The 16,287-nt window shown below is 41.6% G+C and overlaps 1 protein-coding gene across 3 annotated transcripts in view; it reads left to right on the top strand.

Annotated features, from left to right (window-relative positions):
• SLC44A5 (solute carrier family 44 member 5) overlaps positions 1-15,247 on the top strand; it is a 313,926-nt gene extending 298,679 nt beyond the window's left edge. For 2 of the 3 annotated variants that reach the window (XM_030205808.1, XM_030205806.1), the window contains exons 20-22: positions 5,579-5,667; positions 7,801-7,885; positions 10,345-11,401. In XM_030205808.1, coding sequence (XP_030061668.1) covers positions 5,579-5,667; positions 7,801-7,885; positions 10,345-10,454 — 284 coding nt within the window. In that variant the 3' untranslated portion in view covers positions 10,455-11,401. Of the gene's footprint in view, positions 1-5,578; positions 5,668-7,800; positions 7,886-10,344; positions 11,402-14,845 lie in introns of those variants that run through there. The other variant, XM_030205807.1, reaches the window with a different exon arrangement.
• The last annotated feature ends 1,040 nt before the right edge of the window (positions 15,248-16,287 follow it).

The raw sequence follows: 16,287 nt of genomic DNA, 5'->3' as shown, positions 1-16,287 counted from the left end.
GTACTTATGACCTGGATTGGCCACTGCTGGAAGCAGGATACTGGGTTGGGTGGAGCATTGGTCTGACCCAGTATGGGTTCTTATGTTCTTATGACCAGATTTTTGTGCGCAACTTGCATTGTGCTATGTAGAATTCAGAGGCATGTGCCTAAAATTATGCCCAAAATAAGTGTCCACTTGTTCTTCACACACTTTCATATATTTAATTGATTTAACTGCTGGTGAACAACAAATAAAAATAATAGAATTTAATAATCTGCCCCATAGAGAACGAAGGGGCTTGTGTTATAGAAAATGCATTAATGTGTGACTGCAGGTTATCATATGAAGCTGTAAGTTTGTGCCTGAGGCAGTGGTGAGCAAAGTGACTTGCTCAAGGTCAGAAGAAGCATCACTGGGATTTGAACCTAATTCTCCGAGTTCTCAGGCTACTCCTCCAAGCCTAAGTCCATTTGGTAGATATAACCCTTATACAATGGCTCAGTCTTGCTCACTCCTCCAGGGCCTATGAATGCTACTTCTGCAGCAACCAGAGCTGGGATTTATTTATTTGTCACATTTATATCCCACATTATCCCAAACAAATTTGAGTTCAATGTGGCTTACATTAAACAGTATAGGATACATAACAAAGAATAATGTATAAGAAAGTAATTTGTTGTAAGAATCCAATTTTATAATTCAGTATCATAAACATACTGGGATAACTATGGATGTTTAACATTTAGAAAATCTGTTATGAATGGGAAATTGTACATGAAGCAAAGAGAAAAGTAATGGTAAATAGACTAATAACTAATTCAGGTAATAATTAGTTGTTTGAGATATGGTTGTTCTTTGTGAGTTTTTTTTGAATAGGAACGATTTGAGGATTTTGCGGAATCTAATATATTCCTGTATAGTTCTTATTTTGGGTGGTAAAGGGTTTCACCATTTGGCTCCTAGGTAAGTGAAGTCTGCAGAGAGGACAGTTCTGTAGATCACTTTTTTGCAATTTGGGAGGTGTAGTCTGAGATAGCTTCTTGCCTCATATTTAGTGTTTCTTTGAGGTAAGTTTATTAATGGTACCATATAGTCTGGAGCTGTGCCATTTAGGATTTGAACGACAAAGGTACATAATTTGAAGGGAAGTCAGTGTAATTTGAATAATAAAGGAGAGGCACTCTGAAAAATGAGAGATTTTGTATATGAACCTGGCTGCAGTGTTTTGAGCTGTGTTGAGTTTTTTCAACAGGTACTCCTTACAGCCAGCATATATGGCATTGCAATAATCGAATTAGGATTGAACCCAGGTTCTCTGTATGGCAATCCACAGCACTGCCACAAGCCTCTAGATCAGCTCAAGATAATATAAACCAAACAGTTATTGATTTATTTTATTACATTTCTATCAGAATAATTGGCCAAAACAATTTAGGCTTGACATTAAATCACTAAAATGCTGTAGAATTGCTGAAAATACTGTATCTGATTTCATGCATGCCTTGCTGAGTTTGAGGAAAACTGTTTTCATAGCTACAAATGGTGGCCTCCAGAAGAATGACAGCAAAAGGAATTACTGAATTCAAGTCCTTTTTTTCGATGTTAGTTCTTAGCCTCAGCACTAGAGGGGGCTCATTTCATATCCTTCATTTTTCATATATTCTTTTAGACTTTCGATTTTGATGGGGGAGGATCATGTTAGATTTTTTTGTTTTGTTTTTGTTAACCTTTATTTTAATGAATATTGTGGCATTTCCATAATTAGATCAATTAATTTAAAAAAGTATTCTAATCAAGTATTTCCATATTCAGTTCAATTCTTGTATACTGTTAATATCCCCTTTCCAGGGTTCAGTGTAGTTTACATTCTAGGTGAGACAAAAACAGATAGTGTTAGTGTGAGGCAGCTGTTAAATATTTCAGAACTGAGTTCTCCTTGATGGTAGAAGCTACCGATGGTGAGGAGAGGTCATGGTGTCTCAGGAACTCATAAGGTGGGGAGGTGTGGATGTGCTGATGTGGCAGTCTTCAAAATGATGCTATGAATCACTGTAATTTGGTAGGTTTCCTCATTTAAGCTGCCATTCTACCCAACTGCAAAAACACCATCTACAAAACTATCTACACAGCAGGATTTAGCTACCTGGGTTCCAAATGGTACAACTCGATAGCAAAAACCATAAGAAGTATCACAAATCTCTTCCAGTTCAGAAAAATGAAAACCTACCTCTTCAAAAAAAATTCTACAGCTAATCACAAAGATATTTATTCATATAGTTTTTGAACATGTAGATTTGAAAGGAAGGCAACAATATCACCAAAACTCTACAACTGAACACAAAAGCTACCACTACCTTTTCCTTCTCAAATCTAGCTCTTCAAAAACTGATTAACCACCCGAGCTATAGATGCCCTCTCCACATTGTACAACACTATTGTGACTCCACCAAAGTGTAAATTGTAAGCCACTTTGAACCAAAGTTTTTGGATAATAGTGGGATACAAGAATGCCTAAATAAATAAATAAATTCTTCCAAAGTCAGTCATGCAGTAGGGAGGGTTGCTGTTTAAAGTATGGTTATAAGTACTGAGCTGAACAGGTCAAGTATTTGGAGAGAACTGACCGTAAGAATTCCTTGGGTTCCTCTAACGGGCTGCCGTTCTTCTATTGTCAGTTGTGCAGCTTTGAAGGGAGAGTTTATGGCAAACGCTGGGCCACAGTGTGGCTTCCATGTTTACAAATCCAGATAGTTCTCTTATTCACTTAGCAAAAATGTCAGGAAGTATTATTTCATGGAGAGGGTGGTAGATACTTGGAATTCCCTCCCGCAGGAGGTGGTAGAGATGAAAATTGTAACAGAATTCAACAATGCGTGGGATAAACACAAAGGAATCCTGTTCAGAAGGAACGGATCCACAGAAACTTAGTGGAGATTAGGTGGGAAGCAAAGCTAGTACTGGGCAGAAATCTACGGTCTGTGCCCTGAAAATGACAAGGACAGATCAAGGTCAGGCATGAATATAAAGTATCACATATAGAGTTTATCTTGTTGGGCAAACTGGATGGACCATACAGGTCTTTATCTGCCGTCGTCTACTATGTTACTATATATTCAAGATTCAGGCTTGGAATTACTGCAGGCAATGTAGAAGGGAGGAGATGATCTAAGCAGTTCAGGTATTTGGAAGACCAAGAGGTGTCATTGACCTTAACCATACCTTGGAATGTAGCCAATGGGAAATGCTTGGTAATTTGGGTTTTAAAGTCCAGTATCTAATATTTAACGGGCACTTCTGTTCATTAACGACTTGCCTTGGATGGATGTGTTTCACTCCTGTGAAATTATTTGGACATTTTAATGCTGAGGAAGCTTCAGCAAGATAGCAGAGCTTTAGCAAATTGGAGAGGGAGGGGAGGAGGAGAATGAGAGAATACGGGGAGAGGAGGGAGGGATGTGAAAAGTTTTTGAAAACCAGGTTGGTCATTTGTGTATTTCTAAATGCATGTGATGTATCTATTTCTACTAATTTGACTGATAAATATAATTAAACATAAAGTACGCCTACATTTAGACATATTTTATAGAATATGTCTAAATTCCGTGTGGATTATAGAATATGCTGAGCATCCATGCGCATGACTAAATTTAGTTGCAGGCAGTTACGCCAAGTAAAACTTGGTGTAAATGCTAACGCCTAAATTAGGTGCGGACTGGATGTATTCTGTAACAATTGTAATCCCTTCCTATTACTCCTTAGGAGGAGAAAACACTTCAGCCGTAGAGATAAATCTCTTTGGCTGGTATAAGAGAGACAATCAGACTCAGATTTAGTGCAACCAAATAAAATCTTTATTGGTATTTCTCTAAGTCATTACAAAAAGAATTATTCCCTGTGGAACAGAGTTGTCACACTGCCAGCAAAACGTTCAGGCTGAGCTACAAGGCTGCTCAGCTAGGCTTTCTCATTCTGCACATATATTCTATTTTTTCTTCTAAATCATGTGATTTTCTTCTATTCTAACTTATTGTTCATATAAGGATTTTTCTGTTTTCTTTCATTATACATATATGGTTATATTCTGTTACTTCTTCTCATTATACAAAAATGGCCATTTCCCTTTTTCTACCATCCTCTCCTGCTTCTGTTCCCATGCACAACTTGTGCTCCTTGGTTAATCCCTTACCCCGTACACGTGATTCCAGCATGCAGCAACAGCAAATAAACAAGTTGCATGAAACACTTGGCTTCTTCTCTAAACACATATTTGTAGAGGAACATCTCCTCCTCCTTTGGAGGGTCCTCAATCTCACTTCACCATCAAGGTTATATCAATTTGTGTCTGCCATATATGGGCCACACAGTTCCTTGTCATGTGATCTACAAGAAGTGCTTAACAATATTTGCTATTTACTGGAAAATAAAGCCTATGCACTCGATGTACAGGCAGCAGTACAGAGAAACAAAACTTATGCTGATGACAGCAGATCTAAGAGCTTGCAGGCCAAGTATAGGAAGGAATATACACAAAGCACATAGATTTTAGAAATGCCCACAACCCACCCATTCAACGCCCATGGCCATGCCCCCTTTTCAACGACGCGACTTAGAATTTACACTCATCACTTTACAGAATATGCTTAGACAGTGGTGTGCATAAGTTCTGATTAATGCCAATTAGTGTCAATAATTGCTTGTTCAGTGGCAATTATCAGCGCCGATTGGCTTGTTAATTAAGTTGCGTGTTAAAATCCAGAATATGACTGGATTTGCATGCGCAATTTAAGTCGTGCTATATAGAATCCAGGGATATGTGTGCAAGCATTTCCCTGCACGTGTGTGGACTTACACGTGCTGCAAATATCTGCCTAACTTACATAATGGGTATTTGCAAGAAAGGCATAGACCAGGACAGAGCATGAATGGGAACGAGGTGGGGGTTCTCATTTACATGTGCCACTTACAGAATAGGTTATGCATGTTCCTGCCACATTTAGACTTCTCGCACCTAAATATCAGGCATGTTGTTAATTAGTTATGCTCATTTTCTAAGAACACAAGAATAGCCATACTGGGTCAGACCAGTGGTCCATCTAGTCCAGTATCCTGTTTCCAACAGTGACCAATGCAGCTCACAAATACCTGGCAGAAACCCAAACAGTAGCAACATTTCATGCTACCAATCCCAGGGCAAGCAGCGGCTTCCCCATGTCTGTCTCAATAGCAGACTATGGACTTTTCCTCCGGGATCTTGTCCAAACCTTTTTTTTTAAACCCAGATATGCTAACCGCTGTTACCACATTCTCCAGCAATGAGTTCCAGAGCTTAACTATTTGTTGAGTAAAACATATTTCCTCCTGTTAGTTTTAAAAGTATTTCCATGTAATTTCAGTGGGTGTCCCCTAGTCTTTGTGTTTTTTGAAAGAGTAAAAAATCAATTCATTTCTACTCTATTCTGTAAAGAATGTAAGTGTCTACTTTCCATTATAGAAGAGGATTTTAAACCTAATTTTGGGTGACCTGATGTAGAATTGCCCCCCATTCCCCTTAAAGCATATATCAGAATCCTAACAGTGCCCTTTGCATTTTTTGCAGGCGTTTTAGCCTTCTTTTTCTTCACACGGAGAATACCAGTCATCATGGAAGAAACACCAGCACTAAATTATTACTGGATACCTCTTTTGGTAAGGGGGCAGCCTCCATTTTCTCCTGGACTTTGGATAGCAGTAGTTTGATTAAAAGGTTCTCACCCAAGGTTTTGTGATGAAAACCAGTTACAAGAGTAAAATGATTTATCCATGCAAATCAGTTCTCTGAATGGTACTTCTCCCTTAGGGTGGCTGAAAGTCTGCACAGTATTTCACAACTGCTGCACTTTAAGCCACTTTAAGCAGAAACGTTCCTGGCAGGGCCGCCGAGATGGGGGACACAGGCTTCTTCCTGCCTGCTTCCAGGTCTGTCTCTCTCCTGCTCCAGTGTGCCAGGACCTGGATGATTGAATTAACGATAACCCAGGTGACCCGGGTTATGGCGTTAATGCAGTCACCCGGGTCCCGGCACACAGGAACAGGAGATGATACACAAGTCAGACACAGGAAGGTAAGGGGGCGGGCGGGGGCAAGGGTCTGAATGTGGGGTGCGGCCCGAGTGGAGGGGGTTGTGGTGCAACACGGCAGCCTTGGGCCTGGCTGTGTCTCTCAGTGGCTCTGGTTAACCGAGTTTATATTTACGTAAAGCAAACACATGGAGATTAGAATTTTATTATTTTCCATTCAAAAAATATCTATCTGTAAATCTCTGTACGTATTTTGTGGTATCGCATGTTGAAAACTGCCACAGGTGTAGATGTTGTACAGTGAAATTTAGGGCCCTGTTTACAAAGGCGTGCTAGCATTTTTAGTGTGCGCTAACCATGTTGTTGTCCATAATATTCCTATGGGCACCTACATGGTTAGCACGTGCTCATTTTTATCGCGCATTAAAAACACTAGTGTGCCTTTGTAAATGGGGCCCTCGGAGTAAAACCTGCAGATATGAAGGTACCCATGGACTTTGTGAATATTACCTCAATATCAAAAGCGCTTTTGGTTTAATGTTTCTGGAGCGTATTTAATGCGCAGTTTCATTGGATGAACAACATCTTTCAGGATTCTGTGAGTTCCGTTTACATACTGTCATATGTCTTCTGTTATATTTGTGAAGTTCCTATCAGTGTCCCAACACTTAAGGGCCCTTTTGCTAAGGTGCAGTAATGTTTTGTACTTGCTGCGTGTTATATGCATAAATTAACTGTTAAATGCAAAGCCTGTACACTGCATATTCCTATGCAGTTATCACACAGAAATGTTCTTTACCGCTAACTCCAGACTCTGTTTCTTCTATCTTGCTGCACCGTATGCCTGGAATAAATTTCCTGAGCCGGTACACCAAGCCTCATCTCTGGCCATCTTCAGATCTAAGCTAAAAACCCACCTCTTCAATGCTGCTTTTAACTCCTAAACCTAACCCTTCAACTGTCCCCTATCCCTGATATGTCCTGTCTGGCCTAACCCTTATCCCTTACTTGTCCTGTTTGTCTGTCATAATTAGATTGTAAGCTCTCTATCGAGCAGGGACTGTCTCTCCATGTTCAAGTGTGAAGCGCTGCGTACGTCCGGTAGCGCTATAGAAATGATAAGTAGTAGTAGTAGTGGTAAGTGTATTTACAATTAACATGCATGTACTTACTGGCATCTAAATAGTAATATGCAAGGTATATTACACGGCTACCACACCTCTCTACTCAAGGTATTTTAGAAAAGGCTTAGATTGTGGTTAGTACATGGTACCTTCCAGTACACTGTCTGTGTGGTGTTAGCAGTGTGTGTTTTTTTTTTTCTAGCAAAAAAATGTGCCGCTACTCAAATGCCAGGCCACCCTTCAGGGGTGGGGGTGATTACTGAGGGACCCTACCCCACAATAGCCAGGCCCCATGCAACCAGTCGCAGAATTGGTATGAAGAGCCTTAGCTCTTTCATTAAAACTTGGGGACCATGGGTCAATTTTAGCAGACAGTGGAAAAAGTGCCGGTACTCAGTACCCCCTCAAAAAAAAAGCCCTGGGTGTTAGCATGAATACACTTTAGGAGGAGTTAAATACATCCATGCTGGAACGTAGTTTTTACCTGGAAGGTGTAATTCAGAACTAGCACAGAGAAAAGGCCGAGATTAAGTTTTCCGATTGTCTGTCTGAATTTCTGCTCCCAGTAAATGAAATACTGTGTTCTGGGATGGTGGCCAGTTTGTCTGAAACTTGTTATTTCATTTTCCAATTTGCAGACTGTCATTATTGGATCATACCTGATTGCACATGGATTCTTCAGTGTCTATGCAATGTGTGTGGATACACTTTTCCTCTGCTTTTGTAAGTATGCGACTGGTCATCATCCCATTGATTACAAAGTGGCAACAAGCATTCAGCGGGAATTGACAGCTCACTCATTTCAGACAAGGCATTTGCTACTTACATTTAAAAAGCTTACTCTTCTAGCGGAGATACATTTTTTTAAGTGTTTTTGGTGTTTGCACTGCTATTGAAATGTATGTGTGATTCTCTGGGGGCCTTATGTAGTTACTGATTCCCAGTGTAAGATCTATTCTGGGCCTAACTGTAGATTAGAATTCAAATACTTGCACATTTTCTAATTATAACGTACAGCACTGTGGAGAAAAGCACTTTAAACTTGCCTAAATAATTATAATTGTGGCATTATAGAAATACTTATTTCGCTTTCTACTTATTTTCACTCTTCTAGATGGCTTTTGTTTTACCCAGAGCTATTCATCTGTAGTCAACAGACCTAGGGCCCGATGCACAGAACTCCGGCACTGCAAGAAACAGCGGCTCATTAACAAATCAGAATTACTGACCAATGTTCAACGTTCAACACTAACAGCATGCAAATTATATGCATGCTGTTCGTGTTGTGCATCGGTTGGTAAAGGGGTCCAAGCCTTCCTCGTGCATGCCCACAAGAGCTATGCAGTGCATATAGCCAGTGTCTAGACCCTTCCTGACCCCCACAACCAGTAAAACATCCCCAGAGGTCCAGTGGACTCCTTCCCCCCCCCCCCCCCCCCACACACACACCTTGGTCTGTTGGACCCACCGACCCCCAAAAAGAAATTACGTGGTGGTCTAGAGGAACCCTCCCATACCTAAAAACATCCACTGTGGGCCAATTGATTCCTTTCTGACCCCAACACCCCCCTAACAAAAACCCTGATGGTTCAGTGGACCCATTTATCTAAACTCCCAAAACTAAATGACCTGGTAGTCCAGCAGGCCCACCAACCCAACCAGCTGGGCTCCGGGACGGACCAGCCCCCCTAGTCCACTAAAAGCCCTGGTAGTCTAGTGAAATTCCCTTCCACCCCCTCCCCCACCCCTGCACATACCTTAGTGTTGGAGGCAGGAGGACTGCCTTGTCCCTCCTATCTCTGGGTCTGCCCGCTTCAAAATGGTGGCATCCAGCCTCTGCCCAGTACATCCCAGGTGTTTTTTTTTTTGGGGGGGGGGGGGGGATTGAGTGGGGTCTGCTGGACTACCAAGTGATTTCTTTTGGCTAAAAGCAGTCTAAATGAAATGTTGCAAGCCCGGTTTGCTTGTAAGGCTTTTTTTTTTTCTTCTTGATCTAATGAGAAAAGTGGTCACAGAAACTTCCCGAGTTGGCTCTGTATATGGATAATAAAGAGAGGGAGGGGATTATCTTGCACTGACATTTCACAGTTCAAAGATGGAAGAAGCAAGATGCAGGACGCTGATGGAAAGGGTGGTTGTACTAAGTGTAACACATACAAAAAGTAGACGTGCATTTTAATATTACCTGGGATGAATGGGCCAGGCCAGCGCTGCAGCTGTGTCAGTCATCTGGAGTCCAGTGTACGAGGAACTATGCCCCATTCCACTCCTTTTCTCCTTTCCTCCTTTCCTCACATATCCTTCCTCTTCAGTTACCCCTTTGTCTTTTCCACAACTTTGAACAGTAGCGTTTTATCTTTTGCTAGCTGGCTGTTGGTACTTCACAGTCTGCTTTCTTCCTTGTGATTGTTTTGGAGATTTTGTGAGTAATGAAAAACTAACTGTGGTATAATTTCTAGAGAAACACAATGCATTTTTTTTTTTAATGCATTGAAAAAGAAATACCCCATTATCCAGCAGAAGCAGAGCATATGCAGTGACTGTGACAGGCTTTTCCAGTTTGTCTCAGGCCTGTTCTAGTCTAGAGGGGCTTCTCTTTGTATCCTAGGCTTTTCATGAAACTGTTCTAGGGCTACCAGTTGATGCTAGTTTTTAATCTTAATTTAAGCAGTGTTCAGTCTACTCATTGAGCCATGCATTTGAGACCATTGGGTTATTTCATAAAAGCCACCAATTTCCAAATGGTTAACCCTCACCAAGCAGAACCACACTGGGGAGAGTCACCAGGAACTAAAAAAGCTCTCTATCCCTGTGTTGCCCAGTCCCTCAGCTTAAATTAAAATCTGAATACATCTGTTAAAGGAAAGACATTTAAAGACATTACAGTGCGAGACAGCGTGCAGTAATTAGATACTGTCCTGAAACTGCTAATGCAGAGAGCTGTGTCTGACCAAAGGCTTTCCTACTACAATGAGGAGCTGCCTCCATACATTTCCTGTCTTCTCCTATCTCTAGATCTTCTGACTAATATGGTAGGAGCAAATAACTAAACCATCCTCTGTTGATTTTCTAACTTTGATTCTTTGGCTTTCTTCCTCTGTGCCTTCCTCTATCCCTCCTGTGTCTGAATGCATTGCCGCTTGCCTTCTTGCTGCTCTGGCCTCGCCCTTCTCCTTGCTCAGGTGAAGATCTGGAAAGGAATGATGGATCGGCAGCAAAACCCTACTTCATGTCAGCTAGCCTGCACAGAATTCTGGGAAAGAAGGAAACAAACCCCAGGAAGGGAAAATAAGAGACAGAATCCTCATCCGCAGCTGAATCTTTAAGCAGCAGTGGTGATGTGAACCTGGCTAATTAAGCGCGAAATAGCTCTTCACAGTAATGGCTTCTTGCTGTACTTGTGCCCAGACGTTGTCGATTGATGTCAGCTAAATTAGGGAGGCGATGCTTGACCTAGGAGCTACGTGTCACATGCTGTGAAACAGTGCTAGAGTTTTACGGTGCCTATGAAGAGGAATGTATTATTTAATGAGGAAGTGTTTTCTATTCCCCCCGCCAATAGCATTTTAACATGTTTTGTAATACTGTTTCTCATTGCAGATGATATCACTTTTTTGATAATATGTCTTTTTATAGATGGCTATTTGTAAAAGATTTTCATGCAATTTTTGAAAGCACTATAAACATACCGTACATTAATTAGCCATAAAAGAGAATGGAGGGCAAGCTGTGGTACTGGCTGCCATAGACGTGCAGGGTGTTCGGAGGGGGCTGCAGTTGTATTTATATCGTACAACAGGCTGATGTCCATAAACTCTGCTTGTAAACTGTGTTGGTTGTTCTCTTGATAGGAAAATGTATTTTATTAATGATCAGTCATAGTGCTTCCATTGACAGAATAAACTTCTGTGGTGCGATACAAGTCGACTTATAGAATAAAGAAGAGAGTGCGAGAGAGAATCATAAGACTGAGATTCTGTATTGTTAAAACCTGCTGTTAACAAGTAAATAACACTTTCTGTTGCTGTACAAATTCAGGGCTCCCAGATGCCACTGCAACAGGGGGTGCAAACAGGGCACTTGCAGGGGACTCACAGGGAGAGAGAAAGAATAGAGAAATGGAAAGAGAGGGGGAAGTAATACTGGACCTTTGGGGTGGGGGGACAGATAGAAGAGTAAAGAGAGAAACCTGGACCAAAGGGGACAGAGAAGCGAGAGGGAGCAGAGATTCTGATAAGGAGGTGGGAGGGGTGGAGAACAGATGAGAGAGAGAGAGAGAGATCTGAACCAAAGGGGAAAGGAGAAGAGAGGAGGCAGATGCTGGACTGAGAAGGGGGAGGGAAGGGGCAGAGGGGGTAGAGAGAGATGCCACATCATGAAGGGGGTGCAGGAGGAAGGGGGAGAAAGAGGAGAGAAGCAAGGACACAGAAACGATTCTGGCTGTGGAGGAAGCATAGGGTCAGAGACAAAAGGGGATGGATAGGGACAAAGAGGAGAGACGCTGAACATGGGGGGGGGGGGGGGGGAGACACTGGACAGGATGAATAGGGACACACAGAGAAGATGGATGGTGGACATAGAGAACCTGGGAAGATCGTTAAACATGAATCGCTTGTTTACTCTTTCCAAAAATACTAGGACTAGGGGGCACATAATAAAACTACAACATAGTAAATTTAAAATGAATCAGAGAAAATATTTCTTCACTCAACGTCTAATTAAACTCTGGAATTCGTTGCCAGAGAAAAGCAGTTAGCTTAGTGGAGTTTATAAAAGGTTTGAATAGCTTCTTAAAAGAGAAGTCCATAAGCCATTATTAAACTGGACTTGTAGGAGAAGCAGCGTAAAATTATTGTAGTTTTTAGATCTTGCCAGGTACAGGATGCTGGGCTTGATGGACCTGCGGTCTGTCCTAGTGTTGCAATACTTATGTAAAGAAAAAAAAACAGAAAACCGACACTAGGACCAAAGCATTGCTCAGACAAGCAAGGTAGAAAAAAAAAAGTATTTTCTTAATTTAGTAACTCTAATTTGCCAGCTTTGGGAGATGTGCATTCCCCCCATCCCCACCACTTAGGGAGCGATGATGTTATAGGGGCCACCTCAATTTTTTGGCCTTGGGCCCATTCAGTCCTAGTTACACCACTCTGTATATGTGTGTGTGTGTGGGGGGGGGGGGGGGTAGCAGTGGGGGGAACAGATTTTCTGTCTGGGAGGCTGGCCCAGGAGGGATTATTCTTGTAGGGGCGAGGCTATGGTTTCAGCTTTGATTCCGGCCAAAACTAAGCTGTGAATGTTGGCCACAGATTTGGGTTTAGGCGCCCTCTAATACAGTGTGTGGTATATGTGTGGGCACGTTAAACAGATTTATTTGTACATAGAAACACAGAAGTGAAAATCTGATACTGATTGAAAAAAATTATGCATTAGTGTTTTTAATACGCCTACAATTAGGGCGTGCGCTAACTATGTAGGCACCTATAGTGATGATATAGGCGCATGCATAGTTAACGTACGTTAAAAATACTAATGCACCTATAACGTGACAACGACTTTCTAACTAAAGTATGTTGAATGAGAACATGAGAGATGTGCATTTGTTATTGTCTCTGGTTTGTTCGTTAGCACACCCTAAAAATCAATTTAATACCTGTTAGCCTGTAAATTAACACATGTAAAGTTAATTTAATACATGAATGTGTGAAAAGAAGCAGAAAGAAGTTTGAAAATGGGGGGGAAACTCCAAAGGATATGAAAACAAGCTGCTGCTATTTTTCCTGTGCCCATCCCTACAGACTGTCCTTTTTAATAGTAAGACCTTTAGAAGGTAGGCTGTTGTAAAGGGCTCCATTTTTTTTCAACCCTACCTTCTACTGTTTCTAAGCCGCTGCTGCTAAGTTAGTGGCTGGGTTCTGCACCAATCCCAGGGGCCGATGCAGAAAGCTACCACCGGCCTCAGCACACACTCTTAATGAGCAGTTTACCTCTCATTAAAGGCGGCTGTGCTCCTGTCGCCATTAGAATGCCTTTTAATATGCTTTGTGCTAAAGAGCTGATCCTAGTAACCTGGCAGACTGAATAGACCATACTGGTCATTAGCTGCTGTCATCTACTAACAAGATAAGCTCCCAGCATAAGGTATGATGTGATAGTACATATACATTACTTGATCTTGGTTTGTCCTTGCCATTTTCAGGCCACAGACCGTAGAAGTTTTGCCCGGTACTGGCCTTGTTCACCAATTTCTGAGGTTGCACTTGAAGTACCATTCCCGTCCCTCCAGCTCTGTCCATCTGATCTTCTACCTCATTGCCTGACCTTTTCCACCACATCTCCCTTGTGACACCAAAAACAAATTTCCCTTATGGCACCCTCTGCCCACTATGACTGGTTTCTTCCCTCCCATAAAAACTATTTTCTTTAGGTTTAATGGTACCACTCCCCCCCCCCCCCCCCCCAACCAACACTGCCCAACCAAATTTTTAAAAAAGAAGTCCTGATTTCTAGTGCTACCCACCCTATGCCACCCCTGACCCCCTTTCCAAGCTCCCTAGACCCCGTTACTCTCTCACTCCTTCCTCCAGGCTGTTATCTCCAACATGGTGGCGGTGCAGGGGTCGTCGTAGTGGAGATGATTGTCCTAAGGCAGGAGAAAGTGGGCATTGCTCCTGCCACCTTCAAGGTACTTGGAGCCAGAGGGCTTAGAAATAAATGGGGGTCAGTGGGTGGGGAGGGTACCCCTAGATATGAGAGATGACTTTTTTTTTTTTTTTTATTCTGGTTGGGTGGAGGGGTGTTGCACCATTAAGATAGTTTTAATTAGGGAAGAAGGGGCTGATCAGTCCAGGTGGGAGATGGGCTGGAGAAAGTTTTGTTGGGGGAAGTAACCACTAGACAGAGCAATTATTTAGTATTAGGGAGGCAAAAAGGTGAGCTGGATGGTATTGAAGTGAGACGGGGGGGGGGGGGGGGCGGTGGAGACTGCTGGCACTTAAAAAAAAAAAAAAGTCACTGTCAGTACCTGAGCCAATCAAGGCTCAGGCACTGACAGGGTGTCATTTGCTAATGAGTTGCAGCGATTTTAATACTCATTGATTACTGCAGCAATTTTTTTTAAGGAATCCCTTATGCTCTGCATTGGTCCCCCAGTATTTGCAATGAAAGGGTTTAGTTAATCTGAATAAAAAAAATTAAAAAGCTGTAAACAGCTAAAAACATCAATGATTCAAACAATATGAATTGTTATCTTCAATTTAAGCTGTGTTAAAATAAAGAAAAATGGTTCTTAAACTTAAGAAGGACAGTGCCTCTAACTGAAGCTTTTATTGTTAAAGTTAAAATTAACTGACCTATTAATAATCAAGGTAACGTTAATTACAAAGTGTCTTGTAGGGGATGTATTTTCTGAGCAAGTTCCTTAAGCCTTCAGTGTGAGGAGCGTGTTTGAAAATAGATTTTTGTGTCATGTGGGGCTGCTTGAGAGGGGATCGCAGCCTGGGGCTTAATCTTAAAAGGGTGCATTGCTTCGCTGCCTCTCTATGCTTACAGTCCAGCAAAAGCCAAAATTTGCAATTTAATTAGGAGCAAACTGAGCGTGTGTGCCATCTGAGCTGTTGCCGTCCTGAGCAGCAGGTGGCGCTCTGGTTCCAGGGGCATTGACCGTCTGCTGTTTCTTCCTTCCAGTGGAAGACTTAGAGCGAAACGATGGCTCCACCGAAAAGCCCTTTTATATGAGTAAAACCCTGATGAAGATTTTGAACAAGCGAAATGTAGGAACCGGGACCCGGTAGAAGCCTCGTTCTGCTTTGGTGATTCTGCGCTGCTACACACCGGCGAGGGAAGGGAAAGGAAGCAGAGCCTGAGACCATCATCAGACTGTTGCTTTTTGATCGTAGTTCCTGTGTTAAATACCAAAGCTTTTAACGACACAAAAAGCCATCTCCATTTTTAAGGGATCATTAAAAACAAAACTGCATTAAGTTTCGCAACTCATGTTTAATGCTTTCTTGTTGCACTTTTAAATTTTTGTGATGGTTTTGGCCCGAGAAGTAAAGATATTTGAAATAGGTTCTTAGCGGCAGCTTTCAACATGAACTAACATAGGAGCCATTTCCAAAAATTGGAAATAATGTTTAAAATGGGTTTTTTTCCCCTCCTCCTTCATTCCTGGACCCCCATGTCTTTTCTAAACTTTCTGTGTTTAAAAGTCATGTGGTTACAGTCCGGTCTTTCTCTCTGACAAAGTGCCTTAAAGGCTGCTTTTTATGTTACCTACCTTGCTTGCTGTCTGTAGAAAATGCATTGACTAAACATAAAAATTATTCATTTTTCATTTGAAAAACGGGGTTTGTGTGGGACTTGATGAGCGTCATAATCAATTGAAAATGAATCAGTTTCCTATGTTGCTATTCAAGAGGTCAAGTTTGAATAAGTCGTCAAATGATGGAATAGCGTACATTTTATTTGTAAATATTCTTTTGTACATTAGCTGTAAAAAAAAAAAAAAAAACCCAGGAACGTTCGTTCAAGAAAAGCGCTCATTCCCCAACGAGCTCTAGGATAGGAAAGGTTTTCGGTTGAGCTCCAGTTGGCAGAGAGGTTAATAATACACGGGCAGGTCAGTGGAATTGAGAGCCAAATTGTGCGTACTTTATGTGCATAAGGCAACCCACATTTGCATCAAATGTAAGGTATGAGCCAGAACCGCCTGCACATGCCACCACTATGCAATCACATACATGAAGTTGACATATGACGCAGCATAGTTTCGATATGGCACTGATTTTGCTCGGGGGTGGGGAGGGGAGTTGCGTAAAAAAGTGATGGGGGGTTTAAAAACATGCGCGAAAAAGCTGCTGAATAGAATCCTAGGGATTTCAAATAATATAGAAGGATGTACTATAACTCTTTGAATGATGGACAAATTGAAAATAAATGGCTTTATCTATTTGCCAATAACGGAAAATAATGGTTTTCTAAATTTTCTTTCATTTTGTATCTTTTTATACAAAAAACGTTTATTTCCTTTGTAATTCTTTAGCGGTTAGCGCTTAAGTGGAAGTAAGATCCTGATATCCGTATAAACCTGAGGAGAAGCTGGGTTTTAAACACAACTACTGAAAATC

This window comes from Microcaecilia unicolor, chromosome 6 (assembly GCF_901765095.1).
Source record: "Microcaecilia unicolor chromosome 6, aMicUni1.1, whole genome shotgun sequence".
In the NCBI taxonomy this organism is placed as follows: domain Eukaryota; kingdom Metazoa; phylum Chordata; class Amphibia; order Gymnophiona; family Siphonopidae; genus Microcaecilia; species Microcaecilia unicolor.
Note: the sequence above shows the minus strand (reverse complement) of the source record. Positions and strands in the feature narration are given on the sequence as shown.